This window comes from Neovison vison, chromosome 4 (assembly GCF_020171115.1).
Source record: "Neovison vison isolate M4711 chromosome 4, ASM_NN_V1, whole genome shotgun sequence".
Lineage (NCBI taxonomy): Eukaryota > Metazoa > Chordata > Mammalia > Carnivora > Mustelidae > Neogale > Neogale vison.
Window position 1 is genome coordinate 178,289,045 of NC_058094.1, and position 22,583 is coordinate 178,311,627.

The window sequence follows — 22,583 nt, forward strand, 5'->3', positions numbered from 1 at the left end:
CTTGGAGCAACATCCTTTTGCCAGATGGCTGCAAAAGATAAAGACGCAAAGGCTCTCCTAGGCCACAGAGTTCAATGTCCAGGGTGGCGTGGGACTCCAAGGCCAACACACACTGAATGCCTTTGTGTGTGTGTGTGTGTGTGTGTGTTGGGGGGGCTTGGCAGTGTCCCCTCTGCTGCTCCTCACCAGGTAACAGATTCCAAACACTCTGGCTCATTTTTCCCTCTAGGAAAAGACTGTGCTCCGACACCCTCTGGATGCCTCAAAAGATTCCTCCTTTTAAAAAATCTATTTTGGGGGTGCCTGGGTGGCTCAATCAGTTAAGTGTCTGTCTTTGGCTCAGGTCATGATCCCGGGGTCCTGGGATGGAGTCCCGCATCAGGCTCCCTGCTCAGGAGCCTGCTTCTCTCTCTGCCTCTGCGTGCTGCTCCCCCTGCTTGTGCTCTCTCTCTCTCTCTCTCTGACAAATAAATAAATAAAATATTTTTAAAAAATTAATAAAAAAATCTATTTTGGATGATGCATCTACAATTTCAACCGAAAACTCTTCAATTCATGTTTCTTTTTATACAGCATACACTTTTTTAAATAAAGCTTTTATTTATTTATTTGGGGGAGAGAGAGAGAGAGAGAACGAGAAGGGGGAGGGTCAGAGGGAGAAGCAGACTCCCTGCTGAGCAGGGAGCCCCTGATGTGGGACTCGATCCTGGGGCTCCAGGATGACCTGAGCTGAAGGCACTTACCCAACTGACCTACCCAGGCGCCCTAGCATACTCCTACTATAATAGTTCTCTTGTCCCATCTCTCTGTACCTAAGATGCTGTCATTACGCTTTGACAGACAAGCCCCTCTCCCCTCACTGGTTCAAGCTCCCCCTCCCTCAACATTCAGATGAATTTTCTTCGCTATCCGCCATACGGTCCTATGGATCTATGTAAAATATGGCATGTGTTGTGGGGATCCCGTCCCACGTTTCTCATTTAGAGGAGAAAGGGGGAAATAAAATGCAAAATAAAATCACACTGAGATCCATTCACTCTGTGAAATTATCTGTTCTGCATTACGTCAGTCATGCCCTTAATCAATCATGCCCTTAATCAGTCAAAAGTCCACTGGTTTTCAAAGCCTGCAGAGGGGGCCTGGCCTCCCAAGGTCAGCCAGGGCAGCCTGTGGGTTCCAGACACTCCTTTATCTGCAGTGTTTAAAAAACAAAAAAACAAACAAACAAAAAAACACTTCTCCGAGCCAAGTTTTTAAAGTTAAGAAATTCCTCTAACATGATAAACACGAAGTCATATGAAAGTGAGCAACAGTAAACCGAGGCAGAAAAAGTGCCAGCTTGTACCAAACGCCCTCTGTCCCACCACATCCCCACTGGGCTCATGAGGAACTTGGGGACAGTGGATGTGTAACTCTCAAGTTCTGCCTTTTCAGTTATACTGTGTTAGAGTGTGTATTATGAATTCTCCACTACCATCATAAATGGCTGTACAACTTCATCAAAATCGTTTCATGATTTGTTTACTTATTCCCCTAATCCTCAGGGTATTCTCAATTCAATTCAATACAGAGAGCTACAAAGAGTATCTTCGTGCATAAAACTTTTTAACTGGATTTATGGTTCTTTTAATTAAAATTCAGTCATTCATGACATGATTGGTCCAAAGCTATCTCGACGTTAAATGTTCTTGACACATACTGAAAACTGTCCCCCAAAATGGTGCGGCCTCCCAGTGGCACAGGCTGTAGGGGAAAGTATCTAGCTCAGAAACAAGAGAACGGATAGGGCTGTTTCCAGGTCAGACACACAGTTGGCTGTGCCCGGCAGGTCCTCCCTACACAGCTGCTCCCAGGGCCAGCCTCGGGGGCGGCACACTGCCCAAGGACAGCTGCGCCTGTCTCCAGGGCAGACAGGGCCCCACCAGGGAGCATGTGGCAAACTCCATCCCCACCAAGAGTGGAATGTGCAAAGGCACTGTTGCCTCCACACTGAGGGTCCGAATCATCTGGGCTAGACACTGTCCCACAGGCCCCTCACAGCGGAGCCTCCAGGGTCATGAGCTGTACCCCTCGGAGTCTTCCTTGCCCGGCATCTGGCTCTGCCTGCGGCTTGGGGGTCAGTGAGGGGACCAGAAACTCAGTCTAACTGGCCCCTTTATCTGCTTTCTACCAACTTGCTCCTGGTGGACACTGCTTGGTATATTTCTCCGGGTCAATGATTTAGAAAATCCACTGTGTTTGTATATTATCGGTGACCAAAGGCATCTATTACCTGAACTCTGCTTCCCTTTCTGTCTCCTCACCTCCCTCCCTGGAAGGCTCATACCAGCCAGAACAGACGTGAGGCAGCTCTAAGGCTTGGTGTGCTGATGGGAGGTTCCTCTGTGGAGAGGCTCCTGTGGTCGGGGAGAACCATCCCGCCCCTAGGCCACAAGCACCTCTGTGGGAGGCTCTCTCTGACTCCCAGGTCCTCCCACTTACTACACGACGGAAGCCCTGTTTTGGTCCTGTGATTCTTCACTAGACATTAGGTTCCTCACAGCTAGAGGATATACCCATTCATTTTTATATTCTGCCCATCACCCAAATACCCAGTATACAGCAAGCCTTTCGGACAGCATTTGCTGGCGTTGAAAACAAGACTTTTTGGGGATATGGTTTTATTACTATTCATTTTAAAAAGGTTTATTACACCTCTTTTTATCTGGTATCATTTATCTGTCTGGAATCTCAGAATTCTCATCTTTTTATCTTTAAGCTCCCATAAACAATTTTCCTAACCCAGATCTCTTTTGTAGTCATACTTACAATTTAAAAAAAAAAAAAAAAGCACATATAACTAACGTTTGAACCCATAAAAAGAACAAATACTTTCTCTAGAAGACAAATTGATAAGAGTACAAATATTGGATACCAATCCGGTCTGGAATCCTTTGTTACCAAGGTTCATTCATTCCGCGATAAGCACAGACTGACACTGAAACATTCCAGTTTAGCAAACACTCCTTTGTCTGTGTGAGGAAATAAACTCCACTCAATCCACAGAGGTGGGGGGTGGGGAGGGCGAGAAGGAAGGAAACATGAATATGCAAATAGATGCCTTAGGCAGGGGAGACACTTCATGATCATGGAAATTACTGTTTTCCCTTGGTTATTCCTACTAGTGTGATTATGAGGAATTTAACTATATGTTTCTGTTGGCATTCTACTCCGTGGGCTAGGAATAGAGAGACCAGTACAGTAAATAATTCAAGAGCATGGGGCCATATGGAGAAGATGTGAATATATTTCATTTCCCTGAGGATAGATATAATCTTATACTGGAACTAAGCTGTGTGGTGTCATTTTACTCCTTGGGACATTAATGTCCCATTTCTCCAAGTAACTGGCATTTATAAGAAAGCTTTTGATCCAAAAGAGCCTCACCTTTATGAATTTCACAGGCCATTTGGAATGCACTGGCCAAATGAAGAAGAAGAAGAAAAAGGAATATTCACCATAAAAACTATCCAAGATTTAGGAATATCTGCCGAACCTCTCGCCTTCCGTTTCCAGTCGCACCAAACACCACGTTGGGTACTTCTGTTATCTCTTGCTAGGTAAACGACATGCCCTGCATCTGGGGGTCTTTCTGCCTGCAGTTTAGTCTATGTGCTACCTTCCCATCAATCTTCCTAAGGACAGCTCTGATCCTGACAGTCTCCTGCACAAAAAAAGCAATGAATCCCTAGCTCCTCAGTTCAGCCTAAACTCTTTGATCTGAAATGCACCATCCTTCACCATTTGTTTTTATCTTCCTTTGCAGATCAATCTCCCACCAGTTCTGTACAAAGAACACTCCATTTTGGTGAAAGCAGATGAGGTCCCTTTCCCTGACCGTATGCTGCCTGCCTCCTCCTCCAGGGAGGTTCACCTCCACGGACAGTATGTACTTCCGAACTCTTATCTGTCCAGTTCCCCCCAGAATTCAAATACGGCCTTGAATGCTACGTCCTTCACAAATGTTTCGCATCCTCCTTTTCCACATTATTGGCATACGAGCTTTTCCCCCTCCAAAGCCCCAGGAGAATTCAATCTCAGAATAAGGCACCCCCCGTTCTATTTTGCACGCTAGCCATCTGAGGTATCAAAGTATTTCCTCCAGCAGGTTGCAAACTCCTCAAAGGCATGGATTGGGCGTAGAGTCAGTCTGGTTTCCCCATGGAAATCCAAGCTTCCCTGCAAGGATCCGTACAAGTAATGAATGATTATTCATAGTTTCCTGAACGTGTTACGCTGATGCACACTAAAAAAATTTTTGACGTAGAAACTACTCGGGAAGACAAAGAAGAAATAAAATGGGTAATAGTAGGAACTGGGAGAGATTCTGACTCCTGCTGCCTGCTTTCGTTGGGAGGCTGTCCCAAGAGCCCTCTCAGGATACTAATCTGGCATTTTAAGGGAAGCTCTTGGCAAGTTACTAAAATGTCATTCAACGAACCTTTACTGAGTCACCACTATTTAAGTTCTGCATCAGGCGTATCAGGTACAATGTTTGATTAGTAATGGCCCCTGTCTTCTGGAGGCTAACACAGGCAAGGGAAGGGATTCTATATGAACAGAGAAGTTTAATAAATGTAATAAAAGAAAAAGTTGAAAGGGAATAAGCATGTGTGTGAGGGAGCATGGGGGTAGGGAGTAGTCAGCCCTGCATCCGAAAATCAGAGAGGGCTTCAAGAAGGAAGTAACTTTTGACCTCGGTCTTAAAGAACGACAGCAATCTGCAAGGTGGAAGTGGTAATTTCGGCAGAGCCAACAATGCCGTGTGCAGGCGTGGAGGATGGCGTGCCTGGGATAGACAGCCAGTAGGAACGGCTGCGACGTGGAGCGCGCCCAGAGGGTGAGGCTCTGAGGTCAGGTGGGACCAGCCAGGGCTGGGCCTGAAGAGGATTTTGCAAAGTCCACACAGTGGGCATCAAGCAGCCAAGAACAGGATCCTAGAATGCACCCAATTTGCAAGGATTCTCCCTGCTCACGTCATCTTCCCAGTGTTCCCTGCCTGCTGTAGCTCCCCAGGCACACCACAGGTGAGCTGTGGGATGGAGCATGTGCGTGCTGGCTGCTCACTCATTCCGCAGCACAGAGCACAGGGCCCGAGTCTGGTATGGACACTGATGGCAAAGTGTAACCCCCTCACATGCAAAGACATAAATATTCCAGAACAGACCTTTTCAATCATTTGCTCACTTCACTCTGTATTTTACTTCTACCTCCTAACCCCTCTTATCATCCCAAAGGGAAAAAAATGGACTCTCTCGAGGAGACCAGAAGAACTGCATTAGTCACCATCAGAAACTCACTGCGCAGCGATTTTGATGAATTTTTTCAGCAGCTGCACTCGCTTGGCCAGCTGGCTGCAGAGCAGGACCTCCGTGGCCACCCAGAGCTGGACTTCATTGCATCTCTGCAGGAGAAGGCTGAGGTTCGCCGTGTGCTCCCCACTGCCTTGTCGGCCAAATGTGAAGTAGATCAGCTCTTGCTGCAGGAAGACAGGTGCACATCAGCATTTATTTTTAGCAGAGACAAGCTGATACAGAAGTCAGTCCACGGTTAAGAGCTGCCTCAGGTGGTCACTCTCATCATGTGTTATGAGAACATAACAATAGATCCAACCAGAAGCAAGGCGGGGTTAGAGACACCTTGTGAAATAATGTTCACTTAGAATCCTCACAAAAAATGTTATTTTTAGCATGTGCAGATGACACAGTTTTACATGAAACTCTAAGAAGTTCTGAAGTTTAAATCACAGGCTGAATCAAATCCAAACTTCCTGAACTTGGTGTACTGGGAAAAGCAAGTGGAAATGATTGTCACTAGTACAGGTAGGTTCTCTCCATGAGGGTTCTCTGATTGTAGAGTGAATCAGGATCAACTGGAGGGCTGCTACGGCAGCTCTCTGGGCCCCAGCCCCTGAATTTTCTCCTTCAATAAGTCTGCGGGTCCCAAACCCGTGTCTATAACAAGTCCCCAGGTGGTGCCGCTGATGCTGGTCTGGGTACCTGCTCTTTGAGAACCATGGATAAGAAGACAGAGTAAAAATCATGAACAGAAAGACAGTGAGATCAGGGAAAGGTCCAAAATTTACAAAATGTAGCAAGACCAGCCACTCTTTACCCAGACTGATCATAGGCAGAGCAACAGAAGGGATGTGTTTTTAAATGAAAGGATGTGCGCACTTCACAGGAGGGGCCCCCCCGCTCCCGAGAAAGCAGTACCAGCAGTGACACAGCCTGCTCCAGTCACCTCTCGTACGACGCACATCGTTCAGCTTGAAGGAGTTCACCACTTGCTTGGATTTAGATTATAATGTGGGCATTTTTCTGAGGAGGACACTTTAAACTGAAAGGAGAACTCAAGCCCCCGAATTGGGCACGAGTTTCTTCAGAAGGAAAAGGCTGATTGTAATGAAAAATGTCACTACATGGCAAAGCAAAGGCAACACACGGTTGCACAGAAAGGCCTCATTTTTCATCTTCTGATTCCTGTGAGCCCTTCCACCGGCTACATTTACTCCTTAATTGTCAGTAGCATTTTGTCCCTACTCTACTCTATCATTTTATAAATGTTTAAGCTGTCTTCCAAGGGAGGGGTGATGGACATAAAGATTTGAAGTCTATCTCCAAAGTTTCAAGAAAGTACTGTAAGTCTTGCAGCACAGTCTAAATGTTTAGAATGTTCTAGAGGAAAAGAATGACTGTATGTGTACATGCATAAATACGATTCTATACAAAACCACGAACTTTATGGAAAAAAATTAAAGTATCAATATCAAAGTTGTCAAATGTAAAATGGCTTTTCAATTCCATTAGATCTTCATAATTGTGCAAATACATAAGTATTCAAACATATAAAATATAGCACTTTTATACTACAGTACACATATGATTATATTAGGAGCACATAAAGCATGATCACGTATCTGACTTTCCTAGGTTTGTATTTAATGTATTTAAAGTCCCCAAATATCTTTTGGGCTATGGCATCCTAAGCAGAACCACAGCACGAGATGATGGATCTTTTTAAAACTGAGTCACGTACAAATACTCTTTTAAAAAAATATAAAGTTAGGGGTGGCTGGGTGGCTTAGTCATCAGGCATCTGCCTTCAGCTCGGGTCATAATCCTGGGGTCCTGGGATCCAGCCCCACATCAGGCTCCCTGCTCAGTGGGGAGCACGCTTCTCCCTCTCCCACTCCCCCTGCTTGTGTTCCCTCTCTCACTCTCTCTCTCTGTCAAATAGATAAATAAAATCTTAACTATCTCAACTATGATTTAATCTATTTAAAAAAAAAAAGAATGCAAAGTTAAAATAGCACTAGCATTTATTTTATCTTTTCACTCCTTACTTACCTCGTGAATTGAATTGAAGAGACTCCAATCAAAATTCATTAATTCCAGAGCAAGATCCCAAGTGTTCATTCCCAAAATCCTCATCGACCTTTGCTGTGATTCCTCATTTTCTGCAAATGGGTTCTAAACCAACAGACAGAAGCAAAAGGATCCTCAGTAATTCCCAAATGTTTGGCACTGAACTGGCTGACCACACAGAAAGCCACTAGAAGCCCAGATTAGGAAAGTAATCTTGTCTGAGTGCACTTAATATTTTTCCTGGTCTGTTCATCTTTGGTGAGTTACAATCAATTTGGGAAACAGCCTTGGAAACAGCAGAATGTGATCCATGATACTTCAGTGAGTTAGCCCGCCCCTCCCCCCACCACACGTGCACGCATCCACAGATCTGATTATAAAACACTGCCCCAGCAGACAGCGTAATGAAAGCGAAAGCCCTGAAATCACTTTGGCTTCTGGTAAGAATTAGTGTGCCAGCAGGTTAGTATAAAAACAAACAAAAGAAATGTCATGGTGCACTTCAATAAAGACAGACATGGTTTTCACAGGAAATATGTTTAACGAGCCTCGTCCCAGACACACACTTACAAATTTTATTAAAATGCCTGTGGGAAGTGATAAAAATTTAAACAAGAAATAAAAAATAAAAGTTACTTCATTTATGTCCCATGGTGGATGATTATTTCAAGTATTTTCTGCTTTACCTATACAAAGAGGTACGAGTCTGGTAATGGCACTTCCTTAAATTCCACCAAAACTTTAAATATTTTGTCACTGTTAAATTTATTAAAAATTATCTGGCATCTTTTCAAAATATTTGATATTTTCTAATTAAAGTACAAATTCTCCAGGGGCATCTGGCTGGCTCAGTCAGTAGAGCACATGGTATGGGGTTATGAGTTTGAGCTGATGTTGGCTAAGCATTTACTTGAAAAAAAATTCTCCCATTTGAAGGGTTGGATTTGAGTAGTTAATGATATTAAAATTATTAATAACTTGGAGAAAAAACAATGGGACTTTGCAAAAATAAATGACATGACAGGATGAAGAGGTTCCAAATATTAATTCCTCTTTTGTTGTTTTTTTTGTTTGTTTTAAATATTTTATTTATTTATTTGACACAGAGAGACACAGTGAGAGAGGGAACACAAGCAGGGGAAGTGGGAGTGGGAGAAGCAGGCTTCCTGCTGAGCAGGGAGCCCAATGCCAGGCTAGATCCTAATACCCTGGGATCATGACCCGAGCCAAAGGCAGATGCTTAATGACTGAGCCACCCAGGTGCCCCCAATTCCTCTTTCAAAATTGTGAAATTCTTAGCATTTCACAAGTTTTACTGTTATAAAAAGGTTTCCTAACTTGAAGAAGAAAAACAAAAACCAAAAACAAAATGACAAAAGACCTTCTCAGAGCTTCTCCACAGACTTTTTCAGGGCAGGTCAAGATACAAATTGTCCCTGTAGCCCCGGGTGGGACACAAGGGGGAGCTCAATGAGGGCAGACTGAAATAACGCATGTGCAAATACTGAGTGGGGTTGGGGGGGAAGGAAAGCTCACGTTTCTCGCGGCCTGACTAGTCTGGAACCAGACAGGTACCACACTACTCTGCAGGCCTTCAGCGGGAGAGCCAAGAGCTGGGAAGACGGACATAAATCTCCGCACACTAATTTGGAGATGTAAGGATATTTTCAGTTGGCTTTTTACCCCTCCTGCTTTTTCTCCCTAAATGCACCCCTTGCCCTGGTACTGCCTTCTGGGTACCCAAGGCTGTCTACGGCCCTCTCCAACAAACACTTTCTATTTTTCTACCCTTTCATCCAGGGCTCTAACACCTGCCTTCTGAGAAGAGCAACTCATCTATACGTAAGTGGAATGAGGCCTAGTGGCTCCCCATGTTATCTCTCCTGCCCTTAACAATATTCCATTTCAACTAGCCATCTTCTGGAGATAAAACACTGAAAGCTAGGACTCCAACAGGGAACTCTCAGGCAGCATGGAGAGCTGGTGGTGGAAACACTCGAGGGCAGGATGGCACCTGGCTCATCCGGGAACATACTTCAGAGCCCCCATGTCCTGTACTAGGACATTGCTCAGGCCTGCCTTCTGCTCTTCTGAAGCAGGTCCTGGTTGGTGGTTGGAGAGCGCACGGGGCGTGCGTAGCAGGGAACTGAAAAGAAGTCTGTGGGTAGCGTGAGGAAAGAGGGTGTGGAAGACAAGAGTGTGAATCTCCACCATCACCCAGGAGCTCCAAGGAAGCCAGAGGGTAGATTGTCCTCCTCCCTAGGAAGGGTTAAAGCCAAGACAGTCTCACTGTCTATTCAAGGATGCTGGGTGGTAACAGTTCACTGACAGAATTATGTCATGCACAGACACGGGACCTGTGACCTGCTGAAGGACACTCCAAAGCAGAGAGGCTGGAGTCAGACAGGTTTCCCTCTGCTTTGCCCCCTCATCACATACAAATGAAAGGAATGTGCAAGACCTTCTGAGGCCAATAATATTGGAATCCTAGCCTGGAGTCCTAGCACTTCCCCTTCCTTGGCTGCTGGAAGCTACAGTCAGGGACTCTGCCTCTCTGAACTTCACAGGGTCACTGGGAATGTTAAATGAGATACCGTAGGTAAATTACCCAGCACCTAAGTGGTAGTAAGTGCCAGAAGTGACAAAGATTAGTATTCTGCTAGGCTGATACTTGTGGATGATTTTACATAAAATATTTTTATCATAAGCAATTTTGGTTAACCCATGTGGTATATACATTCCTCAATTATAAACACAACAGGAGTCGCCTAGAAAGAACCATGCCAGTGACGGCTCCGTGAAACATCCTAGGACCGTGTCTCTCGAGGATACCATCACCATCTGGCAGGGCCTGCTCTTTATGGATATAGGTGAGGCCTGATCCTACCAGGCAGAAAGCAACCACAAGGCTGAGGTTTTTAGGAAGGTAATAATGACAAGTCATCTGCTTAGGCGTAAATGTTCTTACACTTAAAATGGAAAGTAACTTACAGCATGGGTTCTACATTTCTTCCAACTCTTACTCCTCATTGGCATCCCACAGACCATAGTTATGAGCTGATTTTACACGGGGAAGGCTGATAATTGTCCCTTTCTTCCAGTGAACGGTATACTCAAAGTGCACCAGAGAGATGGAAACAATACAGAGTCTCTTTCCCCCTAAATGTGCACAGGGTACGTTTCTCAGCCTGATCGCCTCATATCCACCAAAAAAGAAGGAATGGAATTCAGATTAATGGGAAGGGGGGGTCACTTCTCTCACATCCCCTATGTCAGAGGCCCAAGAGTAGCAGGCTTTGACCTAGGAAGGCTTAGGATTCTTCAAGGTGTACCTGTTTTTGATTTGCAAAGGCAGTGTTGCTTGCCAGGTGTATTGCTGGCTAGAGGAGGAAGTAGTTTGATGTGTTTTTCTAACATTTATTATAAAACATATAAAAATATGACTTTAGTCTGCCATCTGTGTTTCAAGTAAAGGCTAAAAGTCCTTACCAAAGTGTCAGCTAGATCTTTTCGGTAGACATATATCCGACCCGATGCTTCAAGGGATTTGGAGCTGGCCAAGTCATTGGGCTGAAGTTCATGCTTTTCTTTATTAAAAAAAATTAAAAAAGTAATTAGAAACACGAGAACAGTAATAGGCATGCACAGTATACCTAAAGAGTGAAAATTGCCAAAGAAAAATATTTAAAAGCAAATAGAATGCAGATTTAATTCAGATCTGCATACTCTGTTCAATGGCACCAATGGTACCATGGACATCACCGCTCAATATCCACAGAGTGGAAGCCTTTTGCAATGCCTTCTTGTAATATTTAGTCATTTTTTAGAACACAGAACAGTTTAGAGAAAAAAGTAAAAGTCACTCATAATCCCATCACTTGGGGTTGCCCAGGTGGCTCAGTAGGTTAAGAGTCTGCCTTTGGCTCAGATCATGATCCCAGGGTCCTGGAATCAAGCCCTATGTTGGGCTCCTTGCTCAGCAGGGAACCTGAGTCTCCCTCTCTCTCTGTCTGCCACTTCCCCTGCTTGCATTCTCTCTCTCTCACTGTCAAATAAATAAATAAAATCTTAAAAAAAAAATCCCATCACTCTCAGATAACCACAGGATGGTAATGTTGGTAATATTTGGGTATGCTTTTATTCTGCTCTTGATGTTAATGTGTGTAAACGACATCCACACCTACAACATATAATTGCAATTACTTACACATACACATTCATAATTAGTATGGATACCTACATATACATTTGTAGTTATTCCATATGTGGTTTTATATTCTGATTTTATTATAAGCACTTATCCACTTGTCAAAATTAACTATGTATATCATGTTTAACTGGTTACATAACAGTCCATTATACCATCATGTAATCTTTCCTCTATTGCTGACCAATTTAATAGTTTCCAATGTTTTTGTCATACTAATTAGATGGCAAAATATATGCAAATACTAGCACAGGGTCTGGTACTTAATAGGGGCTTGATAAATGGGATCTATTATTACAGCAGCTGTAATATATACTGCTGAAGTCAATATCCTAATGCATAAATCGCTGGCTGCTCATACATGATTTTTATAAATAGATTCCCAGAAATGGAATTACTAGGTCAAAGGGGAATGAATATTTTTTAAAAGTTTTTGATACAAACTGCCAAACTGCTTTCAAATTCTTACACTGACCAACATTGATCATTCCTGGTGGTAAGTTTGCTGTTTAGCTAAAACCAAAAATAGATTTCTCAGTTTATTTTAAATTTCTTGACCACTGGAAAAGCCGAGTGTTTTTCATGTATTCTTCTATTTCCCTTGTTACAAATTATTCCTGTCCCTCAGCCATTTTCTACCATCATTGGAGTGCTCTTATAACACAATAGACTTCTTTGTAGAAAAATGTCCTCCTCCAAACTACAAATTACAGATACGAATTGACTAAACTAACCCTCAAGTTTATTGCACTGTAACATAATCAGCTTCTAAGTCAGCCTTTTAGCTACCTAGCTAGCATGGTTGGGGAATACTATATTCCATGTATCTTCTTCTAGATAACTTCATCAGTTCAAAGGCCAAATTTTGTTTTGAACATTTCTGCTTAATGCAGAGTACACAAATGATAATCCAATATATTCTTTATGGCCCAGCATTACAAAGATCAACAGCACTTTCATGTCAGGCCGTTGACGTGTGTGGTAAATGGTCCCACACGGCTGGGCTCTGAAGTTCTTCCATCTCTCCTCCCTCTTTCTCTAGCTACAGTTTCTTGCAGCCCTGAGTGTGCTCGTGTCTACCCTCCATCAGAATTTACGAGAGCCATTCTGCCCTTGCTACAGAATAAAATGCCATGACTTTCGGACAGTAACTTTTCCACTTTCTGGGAAATTTTTTTTTTTCTTCTTATTTTCAGGTTTGTCACTACACTCTGAAAGTTAAAGCTCATAGAATTTTAAACTCTGAAAAACTATAGAGAGGTAGGTTTCTGTTACTACATACATTACACCTACTCTGGGTATAAAACAGCTAGAAACCTACTGAAAGCGATGAGGATAACAGCCCCAGTCCTTTTAGAAAAATCCACAAAACCTACCACATTTGCAATATCCTTAAACTTTTTTTGACAAAAAGAAAATAAGAGTAGATTTCACTGTAATTTCATTTTGAAGTAGTATTTAGAAAGCTATTTACTGAAATTAGGTAACTAGAGCAAGGAATACATTAAACACTTTTTTTCCTTCTTTTTTTTCATAGAGCATTATTGTTTGGAGATTATTAAGCTATGGGTGGAAAGGTTCTTAACAAATAAAAGTACTAATTGATAGGAAATGATGGCACATATCCAAATCTGTGGGATAATTCAAGAGATGAGCTGGTATTTCTAGAGAAGATTAGCAATGAGTCTATACACATTAGAACAACATTGGCCTCCCTGATGAATCTAATTTAATAGAGTGTAAAAATGGTATTTCATGGCCATCAAATAGATATTGGGTAGTAAAACAGCTACTCATTACTCTCCAGGTTTAAGCGTGGCTCTGGGCTGACTCGGAGTCAGCCCCCAGGGAGAGGGGTCTCAGGTGTGCTACCAAGTTCTCTCAGGGTCCTTCCTCCTCCACAGTGGGGACCCAGTGACTACTTTCTGTAACGGTACTACCTTGAGAGGCAAATGATGGTTTTGATGAAGTGTAATATTATTTAGAATCACTTAATATTTTTGGTCACTTAAAATTAAACATAATATACATTAATTGTATCTAACTGGAATGCCTGAAATATTTTATTAAAAATTCAACACATTAAAATTCATGTAGTCCAGATGTTTCTTCCACTTTTGCTCTTTTTCTCTAGATAATGTTTTGATGGGATGCACAAATAGGGCCCCTTGAGAGGGAGGAGGGACTCTCGTGAGGGCCAGGGAGAGGGGCTAGGCGGTTTGCATATGTAATCTGCCAGTTTATAGGACTGTTTTACCTGCTTCTGTCACAGAAATGCTTTAACACCAAGTTAAATTCTGATCTTCTCCTCCTTCCCCTAGCCTGGTAACAAAGGGTAAACAGGAACGCTGGTTATCTGCTCCCCTCTGTCCCTCTCGCCCCATCTCTGGTTGATTGGTTCACACAGTACTCCCATTTTTCAACCACTGATTCTAAGTCACTTTCTTTGTATTTTTCTCAGGGTTAATGAGATATTAAATAAAGACTGTAAGCCAAAAAGGAGGCCAGCAACATTGAGATCTGACAGGCCCCAGTGAAAACGAAGGGGTCCGTTCAGGTCACGTAGATCAATAGTGTCAGCTTGTAATCTGTGTGATCTTATTCAAAACAGACAATAAACCATTCTCTGAGGATAAATAAGGCCCAGCAGAAGGAAAAGCTATAACCAGACCTCACTCCCCATGTCCACCTGAACGAACACAGCCTGCGAGCTTTCAGCTTATTGGAGTTTTTATTTCCTTCAACGGGGAGTCTTTTTAAGTATTAAACTGTCAGCCAGCAATACAACTAGTTCAAGGCTGTCTTTCTTTTTCCTTCCTAAAGTAATTTCATCCTTTAGCAATTTCCCAAGTTAATTTAAATATGAAAGTAGGCTTATCTAGAGTATAGAATATGAAAAGCTTTATAATATATTTCAAAACACTGGCATGGCCCTTTATTCCGTTCTTGGGGAGGAAATTCAGGATCCCACAGTATCCAGCTGTTGTCATGGAAACGCCTCTGCCAGGCAGCTTCTTATTGTTACTGTGGTCACCCAGCTGCGGACCCAGAAGGGACAAGCCGTGCGTTTACTCTATAAAAATGTCGACTCTCCTCCTCTCAGAGGCGATCCGGGGAAAGATTAATATTCCAGGACAGAAAACAGTTTACCCCCAGAGAACGTGACAGCCACCAGAGCCAGCTCCTCTTCTGCATGCTGGATCTTTTCTGCCACAACTTTCAGGATCTCATGTGCTGTACTGGAAACTTTGGCCTTCACACTGACATAGGAGTGCTCCGTTATGTACACGTGGCAAAAGACTGCATACAACACAAGAATCGTTAGTCAACAGGGAACTGGAGGCATGAGGTACAGACATTTCCAAATGAAGGCATCTTCCAGCCTATTCTCTTCAGTGTAAAACTTACACAACTTGATTTACATTATTTATGTCTGCGCTCGGGTGCCTTGAGGGCATCCATAGAGAAACAGGTGCTTGGCCACGCCACGCAGGAGATACAGACGTTACAAAGCTGGTGAATGAGTGCGCCAAGGATTTAGGCTTCCCAAACTGGAATGAGAGACCTATGTCACAAAAGCCACGTGCTCACGGTGGAGACAGCCTGACCATGGCACAGGGGGATGGGGTGCGGGGGAGGGTACATAACTTATAGCTCTGAGTCCCTTCTTTAAGGGTTACTGAGATTTCCCAAAGCACTGTATTAAGATATCTCACTTATAAATTTTTATTTTATACTCCATTTCCAGACAGTCACTGTTGATTCAATCAGGAACATCACATTTTGCTATTGGAGCTCTCTTAAGCTTATATAAAAAAATCTGCCCGTTTGCCATGGCTTCTGTGTTCAGGCTTCTTGATCATTTAATAATGATGTCCCTGATCAAGATGCAGGCGAGTCTGGTTTCCAAAGAAAAGGCACATTTCTAGCCCTTTTAATATCCTTTTTGTTGTATGCAGTGCAAATAATTATTACTAGGACATCATCACTACCAGGGTGACTTGGGGTCCTGGAAAAGATTTTCTTCCTGATTTGAGAGCAGAATCTGTTAAATAGCAGTGGAGATAACTGATATATTGTTTCTTACAGCAGCTACTTTGAATTATAAAATACTAGCTTCTTTCAAAAAGATAATATACTTATTCTTCTCTGCCATGTTGCAAAAAAATAAAAAAACAAAGGAGGAGCGCAGTTCCTAGAGAAATCTTACATGCAATTTAAATGGCCCCCCCAAAATAAGCCCAGGATGCTTCCCACAGAAAGGCAGATGAGGCAAAAGAAAAATGAGTTTACGTGTAGGAACCTCAAAGTAAACACCACCAGAAGGCACGGAAAATATTTTGGTCTTGGTTTGGTTCAGTATGTCACTAAAACAATAGCATCTAACAAACAGTTGTTTTATATGTTGTCCACAGACATGTGAGAGGCAACAAAAGCTTTTTTGCTTCCACAGAAAAATAAAATTTTTGAGCAAGACAAGATCCAGTGCACAAGCCACTGAATATGAGGAGAGCTTAAAACCCGCTTAATAAACAGATGAACAAAATGAGGCCAGGGGTCTCGAAACACTTCCACTTTTTGTAACTCAGCTTGGGAAATTATCTGGTTAAACTGTAAGACAAATCAGCTTGGAGGGTCAGCAACTAAGGAATTAGGAGGTAAGATCATTTCTTGCCCAGCTTCCACAAATACCGCGTAGCAGCAGAAGCCGTAGTGTCACAGAAGTGTGACACTTTGTTGTTTAAGTATGTGAGAAGCAGAGCAGACAGGAAGGGTTCACACTTAGAATTTCAGCCCAGACGGAGAGGTGGGCTCTAAGAGAAACCTCCTAGTCACAAGAGCGTGAATGTTTTCCATTGTTGTGTTTCCCCAGGCTCTGCACTTGACTCAACCTTTATGCACACAGAAGGAAATCATTTCCTTCTCTGTTACAAGGGAGTAACACAGAAGGAAGCACCTTCATGGGGCTAAAGGTTATCTACCCTTCCCCACCCCTACTGGGCAAGCTTCTTCAGAGTGGGTCCGAGCCCTGTCACCGGGGAGCTTTGGGGAGTGCTGACCGAGGGTGGGAGGACTGGGCACGTAGCACTGTCTTGAAGGGGGATTTCTGCCGCACTCCTGTCCTTCTGCTCTTCTTGCCAAGAGTCTCTTCTCTTCATCTCAGGGACTGACCCCACCAAAGCCCCACATGTTGGCTTTAATGGGCTTTCCAGTCAGCCCCAGACAGCAAGCTGAGCAATCAAGGGAGAAAGCAGCCAAGAGGAACAGGTAGTACCTTCCCGGCAATGCTGCACCTCTCCCTGAGAAAGTCAAGAAGCTCTTGTTCCAAGTTTTCTTTCCTCCCTTCCCAGTCAGAAACATCCTTGGCCCCTGAGACACTGGTGTAGGGTGAAGAAAATGGCTACACTTGAAGCAAGAAAATAACGACCATCATACTGGGTGTGAACATGTTTGACACAGGTCACAGGGCTGTGATGGCTGGAAATGTTCCAAGGCGGGCTGATGTGTTAATGCTGGAGAATGAGGGTGATTAACTGCGACTCCACCTACCCCAAACCCTCGTTAAAACGACACTCACTTTCCTCTGTTTCAGTCACGGTTCCTCTGTGCTGGAGCCAGTTCTCCTTAAGACTGAATTGGTGGAAAAGGGCTTTATTCTGTGAGAAGCAAGAAAGAGAACAATGAATGAATGCATTCCTGCCCTTTGGAAAACCACAGCTGTTTACAACATGTTCCAAAAGAGCTAGCCAATTTTTCTTTCTTTCATTTTTTTAAAAATATGAAATCCACCCATCCAATTTTAGAGGACTAACTAGGGAGTTGCCTCTATTCATGCATGTGGAGGTAAAGATGCTGAGCAACACAGCAGACCTTGGCCAAAGCCAGAAGCAGGCAAAAAGCTCCTATAATTATTCCCTGCAACATGCTGGAAAGTATTGGCCTGATTTTGAACCTCTGGCTACCACAAACACCCACAGAGTCTTCGCTAGAGAGAGATATCCCAACAGTAACCACGCTTTGGAACAAAGCAACTTTAGATGGTTGCACGCTTCGGCCGTAGCACCAGGACTCGCTGAAGGGAACTAAGTCCATTATTCATTATGATTATCCACCTGATAGATGAGCTTCTGCAAAACGTGTGCCTGACATCTCATTTTGCATTTCCCTTTCAAGGTGAATAGGAAACACACTCCTTCTTTCCCTTTTTGTCGGGTTGAAAAGTACAAACCTTTGGCTCATTACTAGACTTCCTTACCCTTACAGTCAAGATTCTTGCCTGCATTTCTTTTTCTTTCCTTCTTTTTTTCTCTTTTTTTCACATCAATGTTTCAAATTCAAATTTATATCACTCTGGGAACACTGGAGAAACTCTGAGTTTCCAAAAATATGCAGAATGTCAAGTCAAGGGCACGTGGCCAGCGTCTGATCTGGATCTACAGCGGCTCAAGCAAGGTGAAGTGAAGCCGTGAGATCCACGTAAGCCACAGCCCCTGGCTTCCCCGACTACCCCCTGGTCTGCTGGAGGCAGGATTCATTTTAATTATGAAGAAAGGCCAACTGAGGCCAAGCAAGGTCTCCCAACTTGACGGCCCCATTTCGGATAGAGAAAGGTCTGCCTCACCTTCCTTTGTGGTGAATATTCATCTACAGTGCTGAAAGGAAAAGGAAAAAAAGTCAGTCTTTGTTCCAAACCCAGAATAATGCAGTGATTGCCACAGAAGATTAATTTTCAGGCGCTGGGCAGATGATTTTGCTTTTCGGAAAGATAAAACCTGGTATTCATTAGGTCACTATGTATAACACCCTTGACCTTGGGCTCTGGGTTTCGACTGAATGAGGAAGAAAAGATGCTATCTGCTCAATGGGTATATTTTACTTTCTATGCACAGAAAGTGAGTGCTGAAGGATGAACTAGGTTTAGTCAGTCTGCAGAAATTCTGAGTTTTCTCATATACTGATAGATTGGGTGAAATTCTTGTTATTCAGATGGTTAAGTTAACCAAGGCACAACTTTTCCAGAATGTTTCTGTGTATGGTGGAAGTAGGGGACGTTCTGTAGGTCCCCAGCTCAAACCTTTTTCTAGAATCTAGAGATGACTTATAATCTTTCACCAAAGAGGCAAAAGCCATATCTTATATCACTTTCTTATTTCAATCTATTATTTCTCATTTAATTTGAGTTTTTAAAATGGGATGTATTAGGTTCCATTAATGTACTGAATCTATATAAATGCATTAAGCCATGAATTAAAGTTTCCCAAGGGTAACCAGGCCTGTCTTATAGCAAAGACCAACTTTTACGTGGGGGATTATTTTGATGGAAAGGTTGTCTCTCTTTTTCTTTCCTGTTTCATTTATTTGTTCACATTTCATACTCATTTTAGGTGCTGAGAACTTATTACCGAAATTCCCAACTTTATTTCTAACACTGTCCCATACTGCATCTCATTTCTGAATTTCTAAATGTGATTTTCATGACTGAGGACTAAAGCTGTTACATGATTTGTTTGTGCCCTAAAATTAATTTATATAGACAGTTAATTTGCAATAGGATCTCTCTTTACTAAAATTAGGTCAGGCTTGAAGTCTCAAATTAATCATCTGAAAGGCCTAAATTAACACTTTCTACGAGAAGTGCCTCTGTGACTGCTGACATCTTCATAGAAGTTTCTCACAACTTGACAACATGTGCATTTCCGGTTTACTAAATAGAAAGTACACTGCAAATCGGAGAACAGTTTTCCCTTTCAGATTAAGTTTGCAGCTTTATCTGAAAACTGAATAATGACCTCATGTTTTCATTCACCAATATTGGTAAGGAGAATAGTGGTCAATCAGGTGCTGGCAATCTGAAAGACTAATGAGAGATACCTTGGGGATACTTACACATACAAAAAGTCAGGGAGTAAATGGTTTTCTTTAATCTTTCTAAATTGATATAGAAGCCCCAGGGAATCCATAAGATGGAGCTTTAAAAATGCTTCATGACTTGGAGTGCCTGGGTGGCTCAGTGGGTTAAAACCTCTGCCTTTGGGGCACCTGGGTGGCTCAGTGGGTTAAAGCCTCTGCCTTCAGCTCAGGTCATGGTCCCGGGGTTCTGGGATCGACCCCCACGTCCGGGATCTCTCCTTAGCAGGGAGCCAGCTTCCTCCTCTCTCTCTCTCTCTCTCTTCCTGCCTCTCTGCCTATTTGTGATCTGTCAAATAAATAAATAAATATTTAAAAAAAAAAACAAAAAAAACACCTCTGCCTTTGGCTCCGGTCATGATCCCAGGGTCCTGGGATCGAGGCCCACATCGGGATCTCTGCTTAGCAGAGAGCCTGCTTCCTCCTCTCTCTCCCTGCCCGCCTCTCTGACTACTTGTAATCTCTGTCTATCAAATAAATAATAATAATTAAAAAAAAAACCATTTGAAAAAAAAAATGCTTCATGATTTGCCAAAACCTATTTCTAAAACTTTTTTTTCCCTATTCCATTAAAGACAGCTATAAGCCTCCTAAATGACAAGTTAAATATTTACACTTTTAAAATTAAATAATAACTTACTAAAGAATTGTTTTTATGTACCCAGGTTGTTCTGGCTCTGTTGGTTTCTATCGTATCAAACAGTGTAAAAAAAAATAGCCAATATTATGCAGCCATAAAAAAAAGAAAAAAGAAAATTTGCCATTTGCAATGAAGTGGATAGAACTAGAAGGTATTATGCTAAGTGAAATAAGTGAGAAAGACCATTATCATATGATCTCACTGATATGTGGAATTTAAGAAACAAGGCAGAGGATCATAGGGGAAGGGAGGAAAAAATGAAACAAGATGGGATTGGGAGGGAGATAAACCATAAGGGACACTTAGTCTCAGGAAACAAACTGAGGGTTGCTACAGGGTTGGGAAATGGAAGGGATGGGGTGGCTGGGTGATGGACACTGGGGAGGAGGGTATGTGCTACGGTGAGTGCTGTGAATTGTGCAAGCCTGATGATTCACAGACCTGTACCCCTGGGGCTAATAATATATTATATGTTAATAAAAATAAATCATTAAAATAAATAAAAATTAAAAATTGGCATGTAAGTGGAAAAAATAGCCAATAAGCTTGATATTGGGTTCATTCGTTTTGATATAAAAGCAAAATACACAATTCTCTACTAGAAAAGCTAAGGAATCAAGGGATCCCAGATTCAAAGTGTTCAAAATGAACTTTGTAAGACACTCGAATTCTATCACCTTTGCCACTTTCTTTTATTAACTGTAATACGGAAAGGGGTAGGTACTCACTGGCGACGGTGCATTCCAAGTATCTTCTGAAACTCTTTCAGTTCTTTTTCAAGTATTGGATATTCATAGACGTCATCCAGCACGTTCCTGTAGATGGTCTGCGGGGCAAGGGAAGAAAGAAAAACGGTGGCTGAAATGCCTATCCTGTCGGGACTAGGATTTGCATGACAGTTAACCTGCTGAGGGAACAGGTGGAATGAAGGATCATGAGGGGGTGAAACCAGTACCAGTGAGATCCTAGGTGGGATTCCGCCTCCTAGCCCCTCACTCAACTGTGTGGCTCTCTCACAGCTGTCAGGGGCCATACATAGTCAATGCTAAACTTAGAGACACCTGGAAGGCTACTCGAGATTCCCATGCCTATTCTATATTTAAAAATAATACCCACATAGTCACTTGGAAAGAAAAAAAATGGACTGAATCTTATGACCCAGTTGTTTTGAAAATAACATTAGTTTTTGAGGCACCTGGGTGGCTGAGTCCGTTAAGCATCTTGGGCTCAGGTCATGATCCCAGAGTCCTGGGATTGAGCTCCAAGCCCGGCTTGTATGTTTTATCTACCTTAACTATTTCATCTGTAATCAAAATTCCCATGAATTATATAAAATAACCTTAAATTAGCAAATGTAAAACTGGCTGCCTACATTTTTTTTCATAATGGATTATTTTCAATTAAAAATTTTTTAATCTAGGTATAGAAGAGCAGGCCTCAAAAATCAAAACAGGGGCACCTGGGTGGCTGAGTCAGTTAAGCATCTGCCCGGCTCAGGTCATGATCCCAGGGTCCTGGGATCGAGTCCTGTATCAGGCTCCCTGCTTAGTGGGGAGTCTTTTTCTCCCTCTTTGCCCTACCCTCCTCCTTGTGATTTCTCTTGTTCACTCACTCTCTTTCTCTCAAATAAATAGAATCTTTAAAAAATAAATAAAAACAAATTAATATTTTCTTTGAATCACACCTTGAATATGACAAAAAAGCTGCTTGACTGACACCTACAAAAGGATTTTTGAAGTACAGAACTGAAAATAAAATCGGGCATTGGGAATCAAAGAATATCTTGAAGTTTTACATTACCTTTAAGAACATTTTTGAATGTTCGTCTTCATGTAACCAGTCTTTGTAGAGGGCAATCCATTGGGACACAAGATGCAAAACCTTACGTTTCCGACAAGGAACATCTGAGTTTTCTTCTTTCCCTTGATACTTCTTAGCAGAATAGGTGCAAATGGTTAAGAAAGAATATTGCACTGTTGGAAATATTGCATTGTGCTCTTTAACTGAAAATATGAAGAGATGCACGTATTCTTATATTCACAAAACATGCTAAAGCATTTGCCAAAGAATCTGCAAGTATCTAAGCCTGTGGGAAGAAAAGAGCATGGGTAGCAAGAGCAAAGGTGTGCACCAGAAAGAGCAAAAGTAAGTAAACCCAGGAAAATGATGTCCGTGTGCTTGGTGGCAGGTCGTGAAGGTTAATTAGATGATTTGCATTGACAGCTGCTGACACAGTCCCACAGGCAGCACGGGGTCAATCCCACCACGAAGAGATTCTAAGTGGCCCATGAATTTCAAGGGTGGCGACAGCAGTGCTGGCCTCATTACATAGGTAGACACCTTCCATAAGAGTTACATCAGAACTAGGCCAGATATCCTTTGATTTTCAGAAATTCACAACTGATAAAAGCAGTCACTTCTC

The 22,583-nt window shown here is 42.5% G+C and overlaps 1 protein-coding gene across 2 annotated transcripts in view; it reads right to left on the minus strand.

Moving 5' to 3' along the window:
• The window catches only part of RAPGEF5 (Rap guanine nucleotide exchange factor 5), a 223,528-nt gene that overhangs the window by 21,774 nt on the left and 179,171 nt on the right, over positions 1 to 22,583 (minus strand). For both annotated transcript variants that reach the window (XM_044246197.1, XM_044246196.1), the window contains exons 13-20: positions 21,962 to 22,106; positions 20,890 to 20,987; positions 18,236 to 18,266; positions 17,192 to 17,270; positions 14,764 to 14,913; positions 10,896 to 10,993; positions 7,389 to 7,511; positions 5,340 to 5,518 (exon numbers count right to left, since the gene is read on the minus strand). In XM_044246197.1, coding sequence (XP_044102132.1) covers positions 5,340 to 5,518; positions 7,389 to 7,511; positions 10,896 to 10,993; positions 14,764 to 14,913; positions 17,192 to 17,270; positions 18,236 to 18,266; positions 20,890 to 20,987; positions 21,962 to 22,106 — 903 coding nt within the window. The remainder of the gene's footprint in view (positions 1 to 5,339; positions 5,519 to 7,388; positions 7,512 to 10,895; positions 10,994 to 14,763; positions 14,914 to 17,191; positions 17,271 to 18,235; positions 18,267 to 20,889; positions 20,988 to 21,961; positions 22,107 to 22,583) is intronic.